Here is a 14,664-nt window from a genome sequence, read left to right as displayed (position 1 = left end):
GCTGAGCCCAGCCACCCTACGGAGGAAGCTCATTTCAGCAGCTTGTATCCGTGATCTTGTTCTTTGGGTCACTACCCAAAGCTCATGACCATAGGTGAGGGTTGGAACGTAGATGGAGCGGTAAATCGAGAGCTTTGCCTTCCGGCTCAGCTCCTTCTTCACCACGACGGTCCGGTACAACGCCCGCATCACTGCTGACGCCGCACCAAACCGCCTGCCCATCTCACGCTCCGTTCTACCCTCACTGCTGAACAAGACCCCCAGATACTGGAACTCCCTCGCTTGAGGCAGTACCTCTCTCCACCCAGAGGGGGCAGTCCACCGTTTTCAAGCAGAGAACCATGGCCTCAGACTTGGAGGTGCTGACTCTCATCCCAACCGCTTCGCACTCGGCTGCAAACCGCCCCAATGGGTGCTGGAGGTCCCGGTCTGATGAAGCCAAAAGAACCACATCATCTGCAAAAAGCAGAGATGTAATTGTAAGGTCACCAAACCGGATCCCTTCCTCCCCCCGGCTGTGCCTTGAGATCCTGTCCATGAAGACCATGAACAGAATCAGAGACAAGGAGCAACCCTGGCGGAGGCCAACACCCACCGGGAACGTGTTTGACGTTGTGCCGACGTTAGCCTAAGTTTGGAGTGTAATTTCACTGCTTCCTGACATGATATAATGACATACTGGGTACCAATGGATCTGCCAGTCTCACATGATACCAGTATCTTACCAGCAACTTGAAAACTGAAACCACTATCTCTGAAAGAAAAAGTTGTCCAAAAGTTCAGACAGACTGAGACACGAGGGGGTTAGACATAGGTCTATATTTCTGTTCAGACTGTATAAATTTAACAGATAATGATAGATGACAACCAACAGATGTCCCTACTTCAGATCTTGCTAAACACACAGCAACTAATAGATGTTGCTCCTTCAATAGATACATTTTTGGTCGATTCTGGGTATATTATGCCTCTTTTCAAACTAGAAAACATGGCTCCTTTACTCTGTACCAGGACCAGGCAACAGAGATGATTCAGCAAATATTTGCAAAGAAACATAAAATAATTAAATAGATTTTTAGTGCTGAGAATTGGGTTCCACTGTAAAGCATTACATTAGACACAACACTTTTAACTTGAAATCATTAATTTTCAACAACAAAGCTCAGTAAAATTATAACACACCAGTCTAATTTATCTTTGTGAGTCAGCTCTGTGAGGAGGATGTGGCACGCTTATCATTTTCATTCAGAGATCCTCTTGAGCAGCTGGAGTCAGAGGCATCGAGGCCAGTCCACAGGCTCAAGCAGAGACACATTTGGTGTCTAAAGAGGGTGAGCTCAGAGATAACAGCAGGCAGTCATCAGAGGAATTGTGACCAGAGTTTTCAAAGGGCCCCTGGTGAGAAATTCTCAAAGCTAACCCCCTTCCATGATGTAGCTTACATGTTTTTCCAGTGTGTCCAGGAGTCCCTCTATCAGTAACTAGTGGTAAGGTGTCAGTCACTTATCCAAGCTGCTCTCTGGGTGTTCCCTTCATTCGATACAATCCTGGAGTGTGTGTGGCTTTTCCTGGACAGCAGCCGGCGTCCAATTTGGCTCACCAAGTCATGTCCACATTCACCTCGGACAGACACTGGGCCAGGTGGCTGTCACAGTCCATCTGGGTGAACCTGGAGAGACACGAACAAGGACATGTACCGTTTGTACCGGCACACTGACTGTGTATATATTCACACACACACACAGCTTAAAATAATAAACTAAAAACTAAACCATCTATTATCATATAGTATAACGGAAGAAAATGCAAATACCAATTTTTTTTCTGCACAAACAAGTCAGCACTTACATGTACATAGGTGTGCACATTATTGTAAAATATTCTAAGAACAAATCCCAAATAAGAAAACCACTTATGCAGTACTCACAAAGATTCTAAGAAGAAATGTATTCCTAAGAGTAGTTGGTGAACAAGGCCAATAGTTCTTAATGTCTAACGTCCTTACCGCCCCTCCAAAGTAGGCCTGTCATGATAACACATTTTTTAGGACGATATATTTCCCTAGAAACTATCACGATAAACGATAGTATTGTGGAGTACATCCTTTTCCACAGCAAATTCATTTTTAAATCTCAAGAATATTAAACATTGGAATTGAAATGTGGAAAATTAATATTAAAACATCCTAGATAAATAAAACATACAGTGTGTATGTGCTGCAGCAACATGTATTCAATTAGCGACCTCCGTTTATTGACAACAAGCACCGGACATTCTGTGCACAGTTGGCGATGCCGGTTAATTTACGATCAGCGGCGGACACTTTGTGTACAGTTAGCATGCTTGTGGTTAACAATTATCGAGTCCACATAAACTATCGTGTCCATTTTTATATATCGATATAAGTATTATAGTATATACAGTACAGGCCAAAAGTTTGGACACACCTTCTCATTCAATGCGTTTTTCTTTATTTTCATGACTATGACATTGTTTATTCATCAAAACTATTAATGAACACATGTGGAATTATGTACTTAACAAAAAAGTGTGAAATAACTGAAAACATGTCTTATATTCTAGTAAGCAAAGGGTGGTTACTTTGAGGAATCTAAAATAAAAGACATGTTTTCAGTTATTTCACACTTTTTTTGTTAAGTACATAATTCTATATGTGTTCATTCATAGTTTTGATGCCTTCAGTGAGAATCTACAATGTAAATAGTCATGAAAATAAAGATAACGCATTGAATGAGATGGGTGTGTCCAAACTTTTGGCCTGTACTGTATATATTATATACGATAAGTCAATATATAGAATATCGTGACAGGCCTACTCCAAAGTAGTTGATCTAAACTGACATTTGAAAACTGTTTCTCTGCACTACTTGATAGTGGGAGACCAAATATAATGTCATGTCCATTATTTAAAATAGCATCCCCAGGTATACACATGAAAGGGGGACAAAAAGAGATGCTGTAAAAGCATGTGCAGAGGTCAGCCCTCTCCTGTGTCCAACACACAGAGCTAGTCATTGTTTGTGCAGGAGTCCTGCAGAGGGAGCACAGCCTGGTGGTGAACCCGGGCCAACGTACACACAGCCTGACTTGAAACATGATCAGCAATCAGCCGGAGAGAGGACGCACACAGCAGAGTTATAGAGCAGAGCTGCTTCTCCTACTCAAGATTTTTGGCGTTCAGATAGCGGCTGCAGAGAGCACTTTCACCAGACAACATCATTTTGCTACATTATTAATGTTTTATTATTAATTATTGGAATGGGGGCAGGTGAAATGATCTGTAATGTTTGTCATTTTAACTGGAGAAAGGGATGGTCGTAATGGGATGCTGGCCAATGATTTGTACATGTCAGTTTATACTAGACGTTTTAAATAGCTCTATAAAAGCCTAGATTTAAAGTTTGCCATCAAACGGCGAAAGGGGTGTCAGATATTTGACGACCTGCTCCAAACCCTGCACAAGGCCATCTGTAGCTGGTGTTTTGGATGTCAATCATCATTCTGCCGTTGTTTTTGTTCATGTTGCTCACCCGGCTGCCAGCTGGGGCCGATGTCTGTCGGAGGTTCCCGGGGACGGCCGTTACTTAGTCGTAGTTGATGTAGTAATAAGTTTCAGGTTAATTAAATGTCAAGTCACGCTCATGTAGGACATTTCAACAGACATCCCTGCATTCTTGTATTATCCACTGTATTAGCCCTGTGTTTACTGCGTGTTTATTAGCATACAGAGCCAGGAAGTGAGATTTGATCGCAAGTGGTCACTTAAGACCAGGCGGCAACCTCCGGGTCTGAGCAAGGAGGCAAACCAGGAAGTGCCTTAAATTGCATTACACCGAAAATTCCAGCAGGGGGTGCTAAAAACATTTCTGTCCATTAATTTCAACGCAAAATGAGAAAACTTATCACTTGATTTATTACCTCAAAACATTTTTTTAGGACAACACTATGGTCTCAATCGCCAGTAAAAAATCTTCTTCAAGACAATTTAATGTTAATAGTTTTAATAATGGCCCCATTTAAAAGAAAATAGACGACAAAGAATCATATGATTTGGGGCGTGGCTACCTTTGATTGACAGGTCACTAACAAGGCGAGCCGTCATCAGGAGAGAAGCAGAGCAATGCGTATCCACGGCAAGGTGTCAATAAAGTTATATATAACGTTATATACATATGAAAATTGACGTTTACCGGTTTGATCTCATAACTTTGACCCTTTCACTGTATTTTCACTTAATGAGGAGTCACTGCTCATTTTTCTGAGGTCAGTAACGTACATTTTGCTTTCATTTTTTGCTAGCCAAAACTAACATCCCAGTTAATGCTCCAGTTAATGCTAACATGAATTAGCAGCAGCTTCTCTCAGTCAGGTTGAGGTGTAGAGAGGCTGTAGTCAGTGATCAGATCCCTCTCCTCCTCCACAGTCCAGATATGGTCTGCTCCCCGTATCGGAAACAAGATGGCGACACAAGATGGTGACGAGTGTAACGCTGAACTCGATGCTTCCAACGGGCCACAAACCAACGAGTGACATCACGGTGACTACGTCCATTATGTATATACAGTCTATGGTCAGTTTATACTAGACATTTTAAATAGCTCTATAAAAGCCTAGATTTAAAGTTTGCCATCAAACGGCAAAAGGGGTGTCAGATATTTGACGACGTCCTCCAAAGCATGCACAATTTTATTAGCCCTGTGTTTACTGTGTGTTTATTAGCATATAGAGCCGGGAAGTGAGATCGCAAGTGGTCACTTAAGACACATGTGGAGATGCGTTTTAATATCAGGCGTGAACAGATGTTATTAAACGATGTCTAACTGTGACTGGATTGCATGTTAATGCAGGTCTGAACAGGGATGATGATACAAAAGCAGCTCGATTTATTTTCATACTGCATTTCCATAAAAGTGCCCTAACGAGCTCTGCTGGCATTTCGCCTCAGGACCTTCATACTGATTCTGCAATGTCGTAATATTGGCGTCCTTCACATTGCAGCCTGGCATTGTAGAACAAAGTGGGAGGAGACATTGTGACAGAGCGACGGCACTGGCGAGTGCATTCAAATCAATGATGGCTGAAGAACTGGACGCCATGCTGCTTCTCTCTGTAGAGATTCTACAGATTCAAGCAAAGTTCTTCTGCATTTTGCTGAACATGATTTGTTGGTAACACTTTATATTACGGTACACATATTTAACATTAATTAGTTGCTTATTAGCATGCAAATTAGTATTTATTTATTGGCCCTTAATTAGTTATTATTAAGTACATATTAATGCCTTATTCTGCATAGCCTTATTATAGAACCAGTAAGCCATTAAATAAGAGTTTCCTTTCAGTAACCTCAGAATTATTGCTTATTAGTAGTAAATAAGGAAGTTGTTGTGTATGAGTTAAGATCTTAATATGCTTTATAATATGGACTTTATAAGGTGGTAGTTATGAAGAAACAGACCATATTCATTAAGTGTTATTAAGGGAGAATAATTATTCTTGTGGTACTACCACCTTATAAAGTCCATACAAAGCAAAACATATTACAGGGTTCGTACACTTTAGCAGTGGTCAAATTCAAGGTCCATTTTCAAGCTTTTCCAGTATCTTACACCTGTTGTAAACTGCATGTTTTAGATGTGTACTTACATACTAAAAGGAGGAACAATCTTCATTTCAGATAGGCTACTCATTATTTTTTTACATTGGACATGTGATTATCTATAGTCTATAGATGGATATAGTCAGATTGCAAGAGAAATACAGTAAGAATTTCAAGCATTTACAAGCACTTTATCCAAAATCCAAGCACTTTTTAAACCTTGAAAATACAACATTTAAATTCAAGCATTTTCAAGGATTTCAAGCATGCATGTAAATAAGTAACTAATTAATGTTGAATACATGTACCTTAATATAAAGTGTTAACAGCAGCAGAGTGCTGATGTGCATCATAAACTCGGTATCTTTAATATGTAATACTACAATATGAACAGAACGCTTCTCCGGGCTGTGTGTGAACAAATGAGCATGTCTGCACTCCAGAGTCATTTTGGGGACTGTTTCTTTTTTTACCCTTCCTTTGCTGTTTAGAACTCACCTCCAACATGACGATGGATCAAGCAACCAGCTTGCTTTACACAGTTTCTGTCACCCATTGTTGAAATGTGAAACGTGTTCACACTCCTATTCGAAACCCTCAACCTGTGATTACCCATATCACCTTTATCAGTACAGACCTGCAGAGAGCTTTAAGTGCATCTCTGGAGAACTATAATATTTATGAAATATCATACATATCTTACAGAATTCTACCGTCTTCAATGAGTTTGTGCAGTGGGAGCACAATAATAATAGAAACAGCTTGAGTACGAATTGCAGAAAAAAAACCTATATTTCCCAAGCAGCCATTCCAGCTGTTTATATGTAAACAGCTGGAATTATTTAACAATAAAATAATATTATACATAATGATTATCTCAGTGCAATGTTTTGTTAACAGAGCCTGAAGGTCTATTTTTTTTTTATGTTTTATTTATCTAGGATATTTTGATATTTCTTTTCCACATTTCAATTCCAATGTTTAATATTCTCGAGATTTAGAAATTCATTGCTGTGGAAACGGATGTACTTATTATGCTCTAATATCGCTATATAACTAAAACCTAACAGAAACACAACCCAAGGTCTAACTTCTCCAAAAATGGGAGTGAAATGGCAGAGATGGAAGAGAAAGAGTCCCTACGTTAGTCCACTTGTAGTAACAAAAAGCATTTCTTACCCAACAGGGAACAGCAGCAGGCACATGGGGCAGCTCTGCAACCTTCCTGCTGCTCCTACATGCTCCTGCACCTCCTCTTTATGTTCAGCCTCCCTCTGAGGAGAAACTCGGCTGTCAGACACCTTCACCCAGTTGGTGAGAGGTTGTCTATTGCCTGGTCTGGTCTCTTCTGCTTTCCTCCCCTTGTCTCCTCCAACACTTGAGGGTCCGGCTGATGATGCGGGCCCCTCCCAGCTGTAAAGGGACTGACGTGGTCTTTTGGTCACAGCTTGAAGGGATGTAGTCGGTGACAGCTGTCTGTCTGGTGGCTCTGGTTCAGGTCTGGTCTCTGCTGAGGGCTCCTGCTGGCAGGAGCTGAGACTCCATGAAGGCCTCAGAGAAGGTTCAGGGAAGGGAGCGACCTCTTCTCTTAAGTCACACCAACGCTGTTCATCTAACTTCAGTGCTGTGGGTCTCTAAAGTGACATGGGAAATAAACAGATACAAGACTCAATACCTAGTATTTGAATTGAACTTTGGATAGTTGATAAAAGTTTTAATATACCGAAAAATTACAACATAAAATTGACAATTATAGGAGGCATATTGCAAATTAACAAAAAAAAACTTTTCCATACTACGTTTCTGTCGCAAAAGTGCTGTGAGGAGATCAGCTGTCTTTTAACCTAGGACATTATTACTGCAGCCACAACAACGTAATATTGACCTCCATTATTGTTGCAATGCAGCATTGTGGAACAAAGTGGGAGGAGACTGTAGTGCTGTGTGACAGAGCAGCAGCAGTATGTGTGCAATAAGCAACAACAGTAATGGAGGAACAACTGCACGTCATGCTGCTGCTAGGGTTACAAAATCCAGGAATTTTCAAAGTTTCCATGGGAATTAATGGGAATTTACAAAAATAAACAGGAATAAACCAGGAATATACGAAGTTGAAGGTTAGTTTTTAGTTCTTTAGGTTTTGATATGACACAGTTTGTTTAAATTGGCCCCAATTTCCAGTTAATTCACATTAATTTCCATAATTCCCATGGAAAATTTCTGGAAATTTACTGGAAATTTTCCACCCCTTTGCAAACCTAGCTGCTTCTCACTGTAGAGATTCTTCAGACTCAAGCAAAGTTGTTCTGCATTTTGCTGAACATGATTTGTTTACTGTCGGACTGAAGAGGCGTGTTTCTGATGTCCACTTCCTGTCTTTCTTATTACCCGGGTGTTGGTCGCACAAATAACGTAAGACACATATTTTCTGTCTTGCCAGCTCCACTGGTTCACATTGATCCCACCTCGAGCAGTCTCCCCAATGTAATGCTTGTAGCCCCTTTCATAGTGCCGTTTCATGCTGCGACATTTACGGTTCTGTAACGTCTCGCCTCCGCTAACACGCCCAAAGCGGGATTCCGGGATCAAATGATCCCACCAATTTTCCGCCTCCAGAGGTCACAGAGGCTGAAAATTGGTGGGACTGTTGGAAGCGGGACCACTATGAACGGGTTTGACGTCTAACACACACCTCCCACTTGGTGTGACAGTCATCCAATCACTGTTCAGCAGCACAACTGCGGCCGCTATCGCTAACTGGGCCCAGCGCCCGCCGGTTATTGTAAACAAACCGGCATCGTTAACGGTACACGTGGTGTCCGCCGCTGATCGTAACCAAACCATCGCCACTAACTGTGCACAGTGTCCGGTGCTTGTTGTAAACAAACGGAGATCACTAAGTGAACACATACTGCTGCTGCACATACATACTGTACTGCTACAGAGCTAACTGTTAGCCTATTAGCACTGTGCTAACTGTGCAGCACTACTGCTGCTCTGTCGCACCTCACTGTCGTCTCCTCCCACTATCCTCCCACCTCGTTCCGCGACGCCAGACTGCACTATGAAAGGGCAGAATATCACGCCTTCTCGGCATCACTATGAACGCCCTTAGGTAAAAAAGCCGGCACAGATCTCTCCGGCAATATAGCGGGACGGCACTATGAAAGAGGCTTCTGTTACGACCTCTGAAGGCGGTAGAGAGCCGGGATCACTTGGGCGCCCCATTAAACCTCTTGCACATTCACACTGAAGGCATCAATATCACGGCTTGAAACAGCAGTCTGAAAGGACAGACACTACATTAATCAAGTGGTACCATACCAGGTTTTATACAGCACTTTACATACAATGAGAATTTACAGCTGAGCACAGCTTACACTAGAGTTAACATTTTATCATGATTTTTGTAAAAGCTGTTTATAAGTGCATGATAAGAGCAATAACAGTGCAGTATGTTGAAAACTGCTCAGTGGTGGGGCTCACAGGGATCCAAAATTGCTGAGTGTGCTGGTGGTAAGAACTACACTCATAAACTTTACATCACAACATCAAATCCAGAAGACTAACAATAACCAGATGTTAATGTTGTGACAACGGAAATAAGTCTCTTAATTTTTTAGCATTAACAAGTTTATTTGTTGGCAGCTGGAACCAATAGTTGAAGCACCACCCTGCTATGATGTAACTTTGACCATTAAGAAATCAGACTACAACAAACATACATATATTTTAGAGTTGAGGTAAAACAAGAAAAACCAGTATGTTCCCTTGAGATTTATTCTGGTCGTTCATAGATGACTTTAGAGCCGCAGTGTCAAGCTGATCCATTACAGGGCCAAGTGGCTGCAGGTTTTTGTTCCGACCAAGCAAGAAAACATATACATACATGCACACATATACATATATATAAATATTATCATGTTTGACTTTAAATTACTTATTTATTGTTTTCATCTTTTTTTATCTAGACGTTTTACTTTTTATTGTTATTATTTACTTTTGTTTTTTATTTTTATTTTATCTTACCTTACTTTATTTTTATTTATTTTATCTAATTAATTTCTAACCTGCCTCCAGTGGGATGGAGCTTCCTCAGTTTGGGCTTTGGGATGGGTGGTGGGTCAGGGGTGGAGGGTGTTTGCTTGTTTCTATGTTTTTTTATTATTATTATTATTATTTTCTCCTTTTTTTATCTGAAGCACTTTGTGTTACATTTCTCTTGTATGAAAAGTGCTATACAATTAAACTCTGCACGAAGGTGTGCATCCTCCTTTTGAAGATTAATGAATTCATTTTTCGAAATATCATTATTTACTTAGGACGTGTTGCGGCATTGCACTGTTTCTGATCGGACGCCTTTTAGTGGAGCTCCATTGTGTGATAGGCCTACACCTGGTCAGTAACACAATTCACTCTGGATTTAAACCCTGACTCATCTCATCTGGAAGTCTATTTAGCCTACCTATCTTTAGGAGTTTTAAAGTGGCTACAAGGTTCGATTTTCCAATAATATTCAAATTGTTTCCAGCGAATATCAATGTTCAATGTGTATGTGCTGGATGGTGTGGTACCTTATGAAAAGTAAGTGTTTTATGGAGTTGCAGACATTGTAGTGGTCTGCATGTAATGTACGATTACATACTTCCTACGGGCACTGCACTAGTCTAGTTCATTTATGTGAACTTAATTTATGAACTTGTTGATTTCATATAACCCAGAAAATGATTTCCTTGTTTTTGTTATTCATCAAAAAAATCAGGTTTTTTTCACATAATCTACAAGATGCACAACAACAGAATTCTAGGGAAATCGGTCACCCTTTCAAGAGTTTATCGGCACAAGCATTCTCCCTGTAAGAAATGAATTGAGAATGAAAATATCTCTCACAGTGGAGCATGATGATACACGTCACTACAGTCTATGCAAGCACACAGCAAGAACATTTCTGAACAACTGCAATTGGAACTTGTGCGTTGATGTGAGTCTCTTCTAATGGGATTCTTGTCGTGAGTTTCATCATGTTCACTACAGGAAATGTGTAATGAGGTTCACTCTGTGGTAATATACCGCTGTAGATGGATGAGGAAGATCAGGAGCTAGGTCCCAGTGCTGATTCTCCAGGTAGGGCAGAGCAGACTTCAGTGTCAACGCCCACAGCCTCTCCACAGCAGGCAGCTGCTCGCTGTTCCACCACACTGACCTGCAAACCAGATAACACACACTGTCTGCTCCACACTACTACTACTGCTCACTTTGTTCTTTTCCCCAAGAAACCCATGCTTCATCTTTCCAGAGCATCATCCAGCATGTTTCTGTATCACAAGACTTGTGCTGGTTTTTACAGATTTTTGAAGATTTTTCTATTTTTCTCTGCAGAGACTAGATTTAATCTACCAAACCCCAATAAAGGAGAGCAGGATACCACAATAGGGTTTTTTTTTCTTTCTTTTTTTCCTTTTTAAAAATTATTTTGTATGCATTTTTAATCTGTCAGTGAAATTATTTATGACACTGCTTTGATCTTTGAACAGTGTCTGCTCGTGTAAATAACAGAGTGAGAAAAATGTAGATCCACACTGGGTGTATTAAAATATTAAAAGCAAAAAGGTACTTGCATTGTTAGAAACAAGGGGATTTTTTTTTTCAGATCAACTGTCTGAACACAAGAGCAGAAAGCTCATTATCTGTGATTTTGTGGAATAATTAATTGTATGGTTATTCGGCATCTGACTACTCTCCGGTGTTTTAACTTTCACATCTATCAGCGCACTTCCATTTCGTTGTTTTTTGGAAAGAAAAAAGCTCCTCAAAGCTTTCAAAGAATGTTTTCCCCATCTTGACACTTCGTTATTAGTATATTAGATGCACCTGTGCAATCTAATATAACAGAACTGCAATAAATCCTAAAATTTTAATTTCGTTCGTGCAGCTTTTTAAGAGTAAACTGTATGTACTTTAAGGATCCTAAATCATCACATCTATTTAGTACTATTAATGCAAAAATGTACGATAAACAGAACAGTTTAAAGAATTACTTCATGCCAACAGTTAGTAAAAATTAACTCATATTAACTTTGAGTGTTTTGATTATGATTATGGGTGTCACAATGTTAACTGTAAATGCCTGAGAGTGATGCAAGAAAATAAAAATATATGGCACTCATATCACATTTATAGCCTTTATATCTTTTAAAAGAAGAATCTGAAAATGGTAATGACAGTTGTCAGGGACAGAACTTATGATCTGTTGAGCTTCACAAATCAAGACTCAATAATCTGACAAGGCCAAAAATGTGTGTCCATCCACCTGTTTTTATGCACAATTTCAATTTGGTAAAATTTAAAAATATATCAATATATTTTTTTATATAGATATATCGCCCAGCCCTAGCTGAGACCTCGAAAACCAAAGGCCATAGCATATTATTTCATCTTTATTTTACCTGAATATGTTGTAATGATGCTAATAATAAATAATAATAATAATAATAATAATAATAATAATAATAATAATAAATGGAACTACCAATTTACTAATACTAACATGAATAAAATGATCACTGCATTTCATCTGTTAATACTTGTAGATAAAACCATATATTAGCACAATGTATCCATATTTGAATCCATATATTATTATTGTTGTTATTGCTATTATAGTATAGTGTAGTATAGTACTTTATAGTACTTTATAGTATAGTATAGTATAGTATAGTATAGTATAGTATAGGATATTATAGTAAAGCATATTATAGTATAGTACATTATAGCATAGTATGGTATAGTATAGGATAGGATATTATAGTATAGGACAAGATATTATAGTATAGTATAGTATAGTATAGTATAGTATGGTATTGTATAGTATAGTATAGAATTGTATAGTAAAGGATGGGATATTATAGTATAGTATAGTACATTATAGTATAGTATAGTATAGTATAGTACATTATAGTATAGTATATTATAGTATGGTATATTATAGTATATTATAGGGTAGGATATTATAGTACATTATATTAAAGTATATTATAGGGTAGGATATTATAGTACATTATAGTATAGTATATTATAGTATAGTATAGGGTAGGAAATTATAGTACATTATAGTATAGTATATTATAGTATTATACTTAGAAGTCCGTTCTCGTTTGACGTTACGTTTTCTCTGCAGGCAAATGCTTTTATATAGTCACTAAATTAAACGGAGAACGTGCAGTTAAAAACACTTAGCTTGTAATGGGGATGTTTCACAGGGATATTAAACAGTGAGTAAACACAACCTACCTTCCAGCCTCTGCTCTACTTTCACTGGACAACAATGTTGTCCGACCCGTCACAGTTCCCCTGGAACAACTCTCTGGCTGGAAATCTTTGACAAACGACTTATTTCGTTTGAGTTTAGATTTTGAATATTTTTCAGCCATTTAATTAAGTTAGTTTTTGACAATATCTTCGAAATTTCGCGCTGGTATGAGAAACAGGAAGTTACATCTTCTTCTTCTTCTTCTTCTTCTTCTTCTTCTTCTTCTCCTGGTTTAACTGATCTCTAAAGTGTATATACCGCCACCTATACTACAGGAGTGTATAACATCACACCAATTCAGCCTCACACTTCATCATATAATCTTTTCCTTCCCCTTTATACATGGTGTAATAATAACAATGAATAATAATTATTTCCTCCCTTCTGTGTCCTTCCTTAGTCTTTAGCACTTTGCTGTTTTGTGATACCTCCTTGTAGCACCCTATCATGTAATAATTTCCTGATAATGTATTAACGCCTGAAAATATAATAAAATTTGCACTTGCCGTTAACACTCAAATATTATTGCCAATAATGTAAAAACTTCACCAATAATTTAATATTATTGCCAATAATGTAATAACTTCACCAATAATGTAATGAAATATCATGAATGATATTGTAATAAAAATGTTTACCGGTAATGTAATGCCTTATTACATTATTGGGAATTTATTACATTTTCAGGAAGTTGTTTTGTTGTTTTGTGCTTGTTTTCATGAGGTAGTGCTTTGTTACCTGGGGTCTCAAGTGCGGCTCAGAAGCTTATCTAAGTCTATCAGTCAGGATATTTTATTACATTATTGGTGAAGTCATTACATTATTGGGTTTTATTACATTTTCAATAGAGTTAAGTGCAAATTTTATTACATTTTCAGGTGTTATTACATTATCAGGAAATTTTTACATTATAGGGTGCTACAATCATTCCAGTTCTGTCTTCACCCCCACTTTTTTCAACATCTCAATTCCGTTCACCCTAATCACTGCCTTCCCTTCTTCTCTGTGGCCTTACAATATTTCATTTTGTAAGGCCCTTATTTGTTATGTTATTGGCACACTCATTCTCTTTAACCAACCTAACAGGTACACCACCTCTGTGTAGTCATAGCAGTGAAGTTCAATGACCCTATCAGGTCTGACCTCTTTAGCTCATGCAGGCCAATTATGGCTGCCACTATCTCTGCTGTATACGCTGATAACTGATCGGACAATAATTTGGAGATATCCATTTTCTATTTCCCAATCTTTACATATCTCAACATAACTCAAAAATACATGAAGAGAGGTCTGAGTGTACACCTCAACACACATGCAATAAAATGACCTGCATGCTTACACAGAAAATCTAAGCAGGTGGGAAAAAATGTAAAAAGTCATCTACTGACTACATTCAGGTAGTTTGTTGTTTATGCTGTCTGTCTGTAAATATATTTAACAACGTCCTTCTGTCCCTTTAGTATTTGCCTATACTGACTGTACACAGTATACAGTCAAATCCCCAAATACAAGTGAGTAACTATTGCCAGCTGAAAATTGTGCTGATTTGGCCATTGCATGATGGCAGGAGTGGGCATTTGATTTTCCCAAGGGGCCACATGAGATACTGTGAAGGTTGCAGAGGGCCGGACCAAAACTCTGAACTAAATTCTGCTAATATTAATTTAATAGCTTTATAATATGCAGTAAATGATCTGGTTTTGAGCTGCTACTGGTAAGAACACATATGACTATG

At 38.6% G+C, this 14,664-nt stretch overlaps 1 protein-coding gene across 1 annotated transcript; it reads right to left on the bottom strand.

Annotated features, from left to right (window-relative positions):
- Nucleotides 1-804: 804 nt before the first annotated feature.
- On the bottom strand, nucleotides 805-13,120 carry si:ch73-70k4.1 (Fanconi anemia core complex-associated protein 20). The gene is made up of 4 exons (XM_059333245.1): nucleotides 12,911-13,120; nucleotides 10,691-10,823; nucleotides 6,800-7,254; nucleotides 805-1,669 (listed from the first exon to the last, which is right to left on the bottom strand). The coding sequence occupies exons 1-4, from the start codon at nucleotides 13,048-13,050 to the stop codon at nucleotides 1,597-1,599; spliced, it is 801 nt and encodes a 266-aa protein (XP_059189228.1). The 5' UTR covers nucleotides 13,051-13,120; the 3' UTR covers nucleotides 805-1,596.
- Between the last annotated feature and the right edge of the window lie 1,544 nt (nucleotides 13,121-14,664).

This window comes from Centropristis striata, chromosome 5, assembly GCF_030273125.1.
Source record: "Centropristis striata isolate RG_2023a ecotype Rhode Island chromosome 5, C.striata_1.0, whole genome shotgun sequence".
NCBI classification, from domain to species: Eukaryota; Metazoa; Chordata; class Actinopteri; order Perciformes; family Serranidae; genus Centropristis; species Centropristis striata.
The sequence above is the reverse complement of the archived record's forward strand: the minus strand, read 5'-3'. Positions and strand labels throughout refer to the sequence as shown.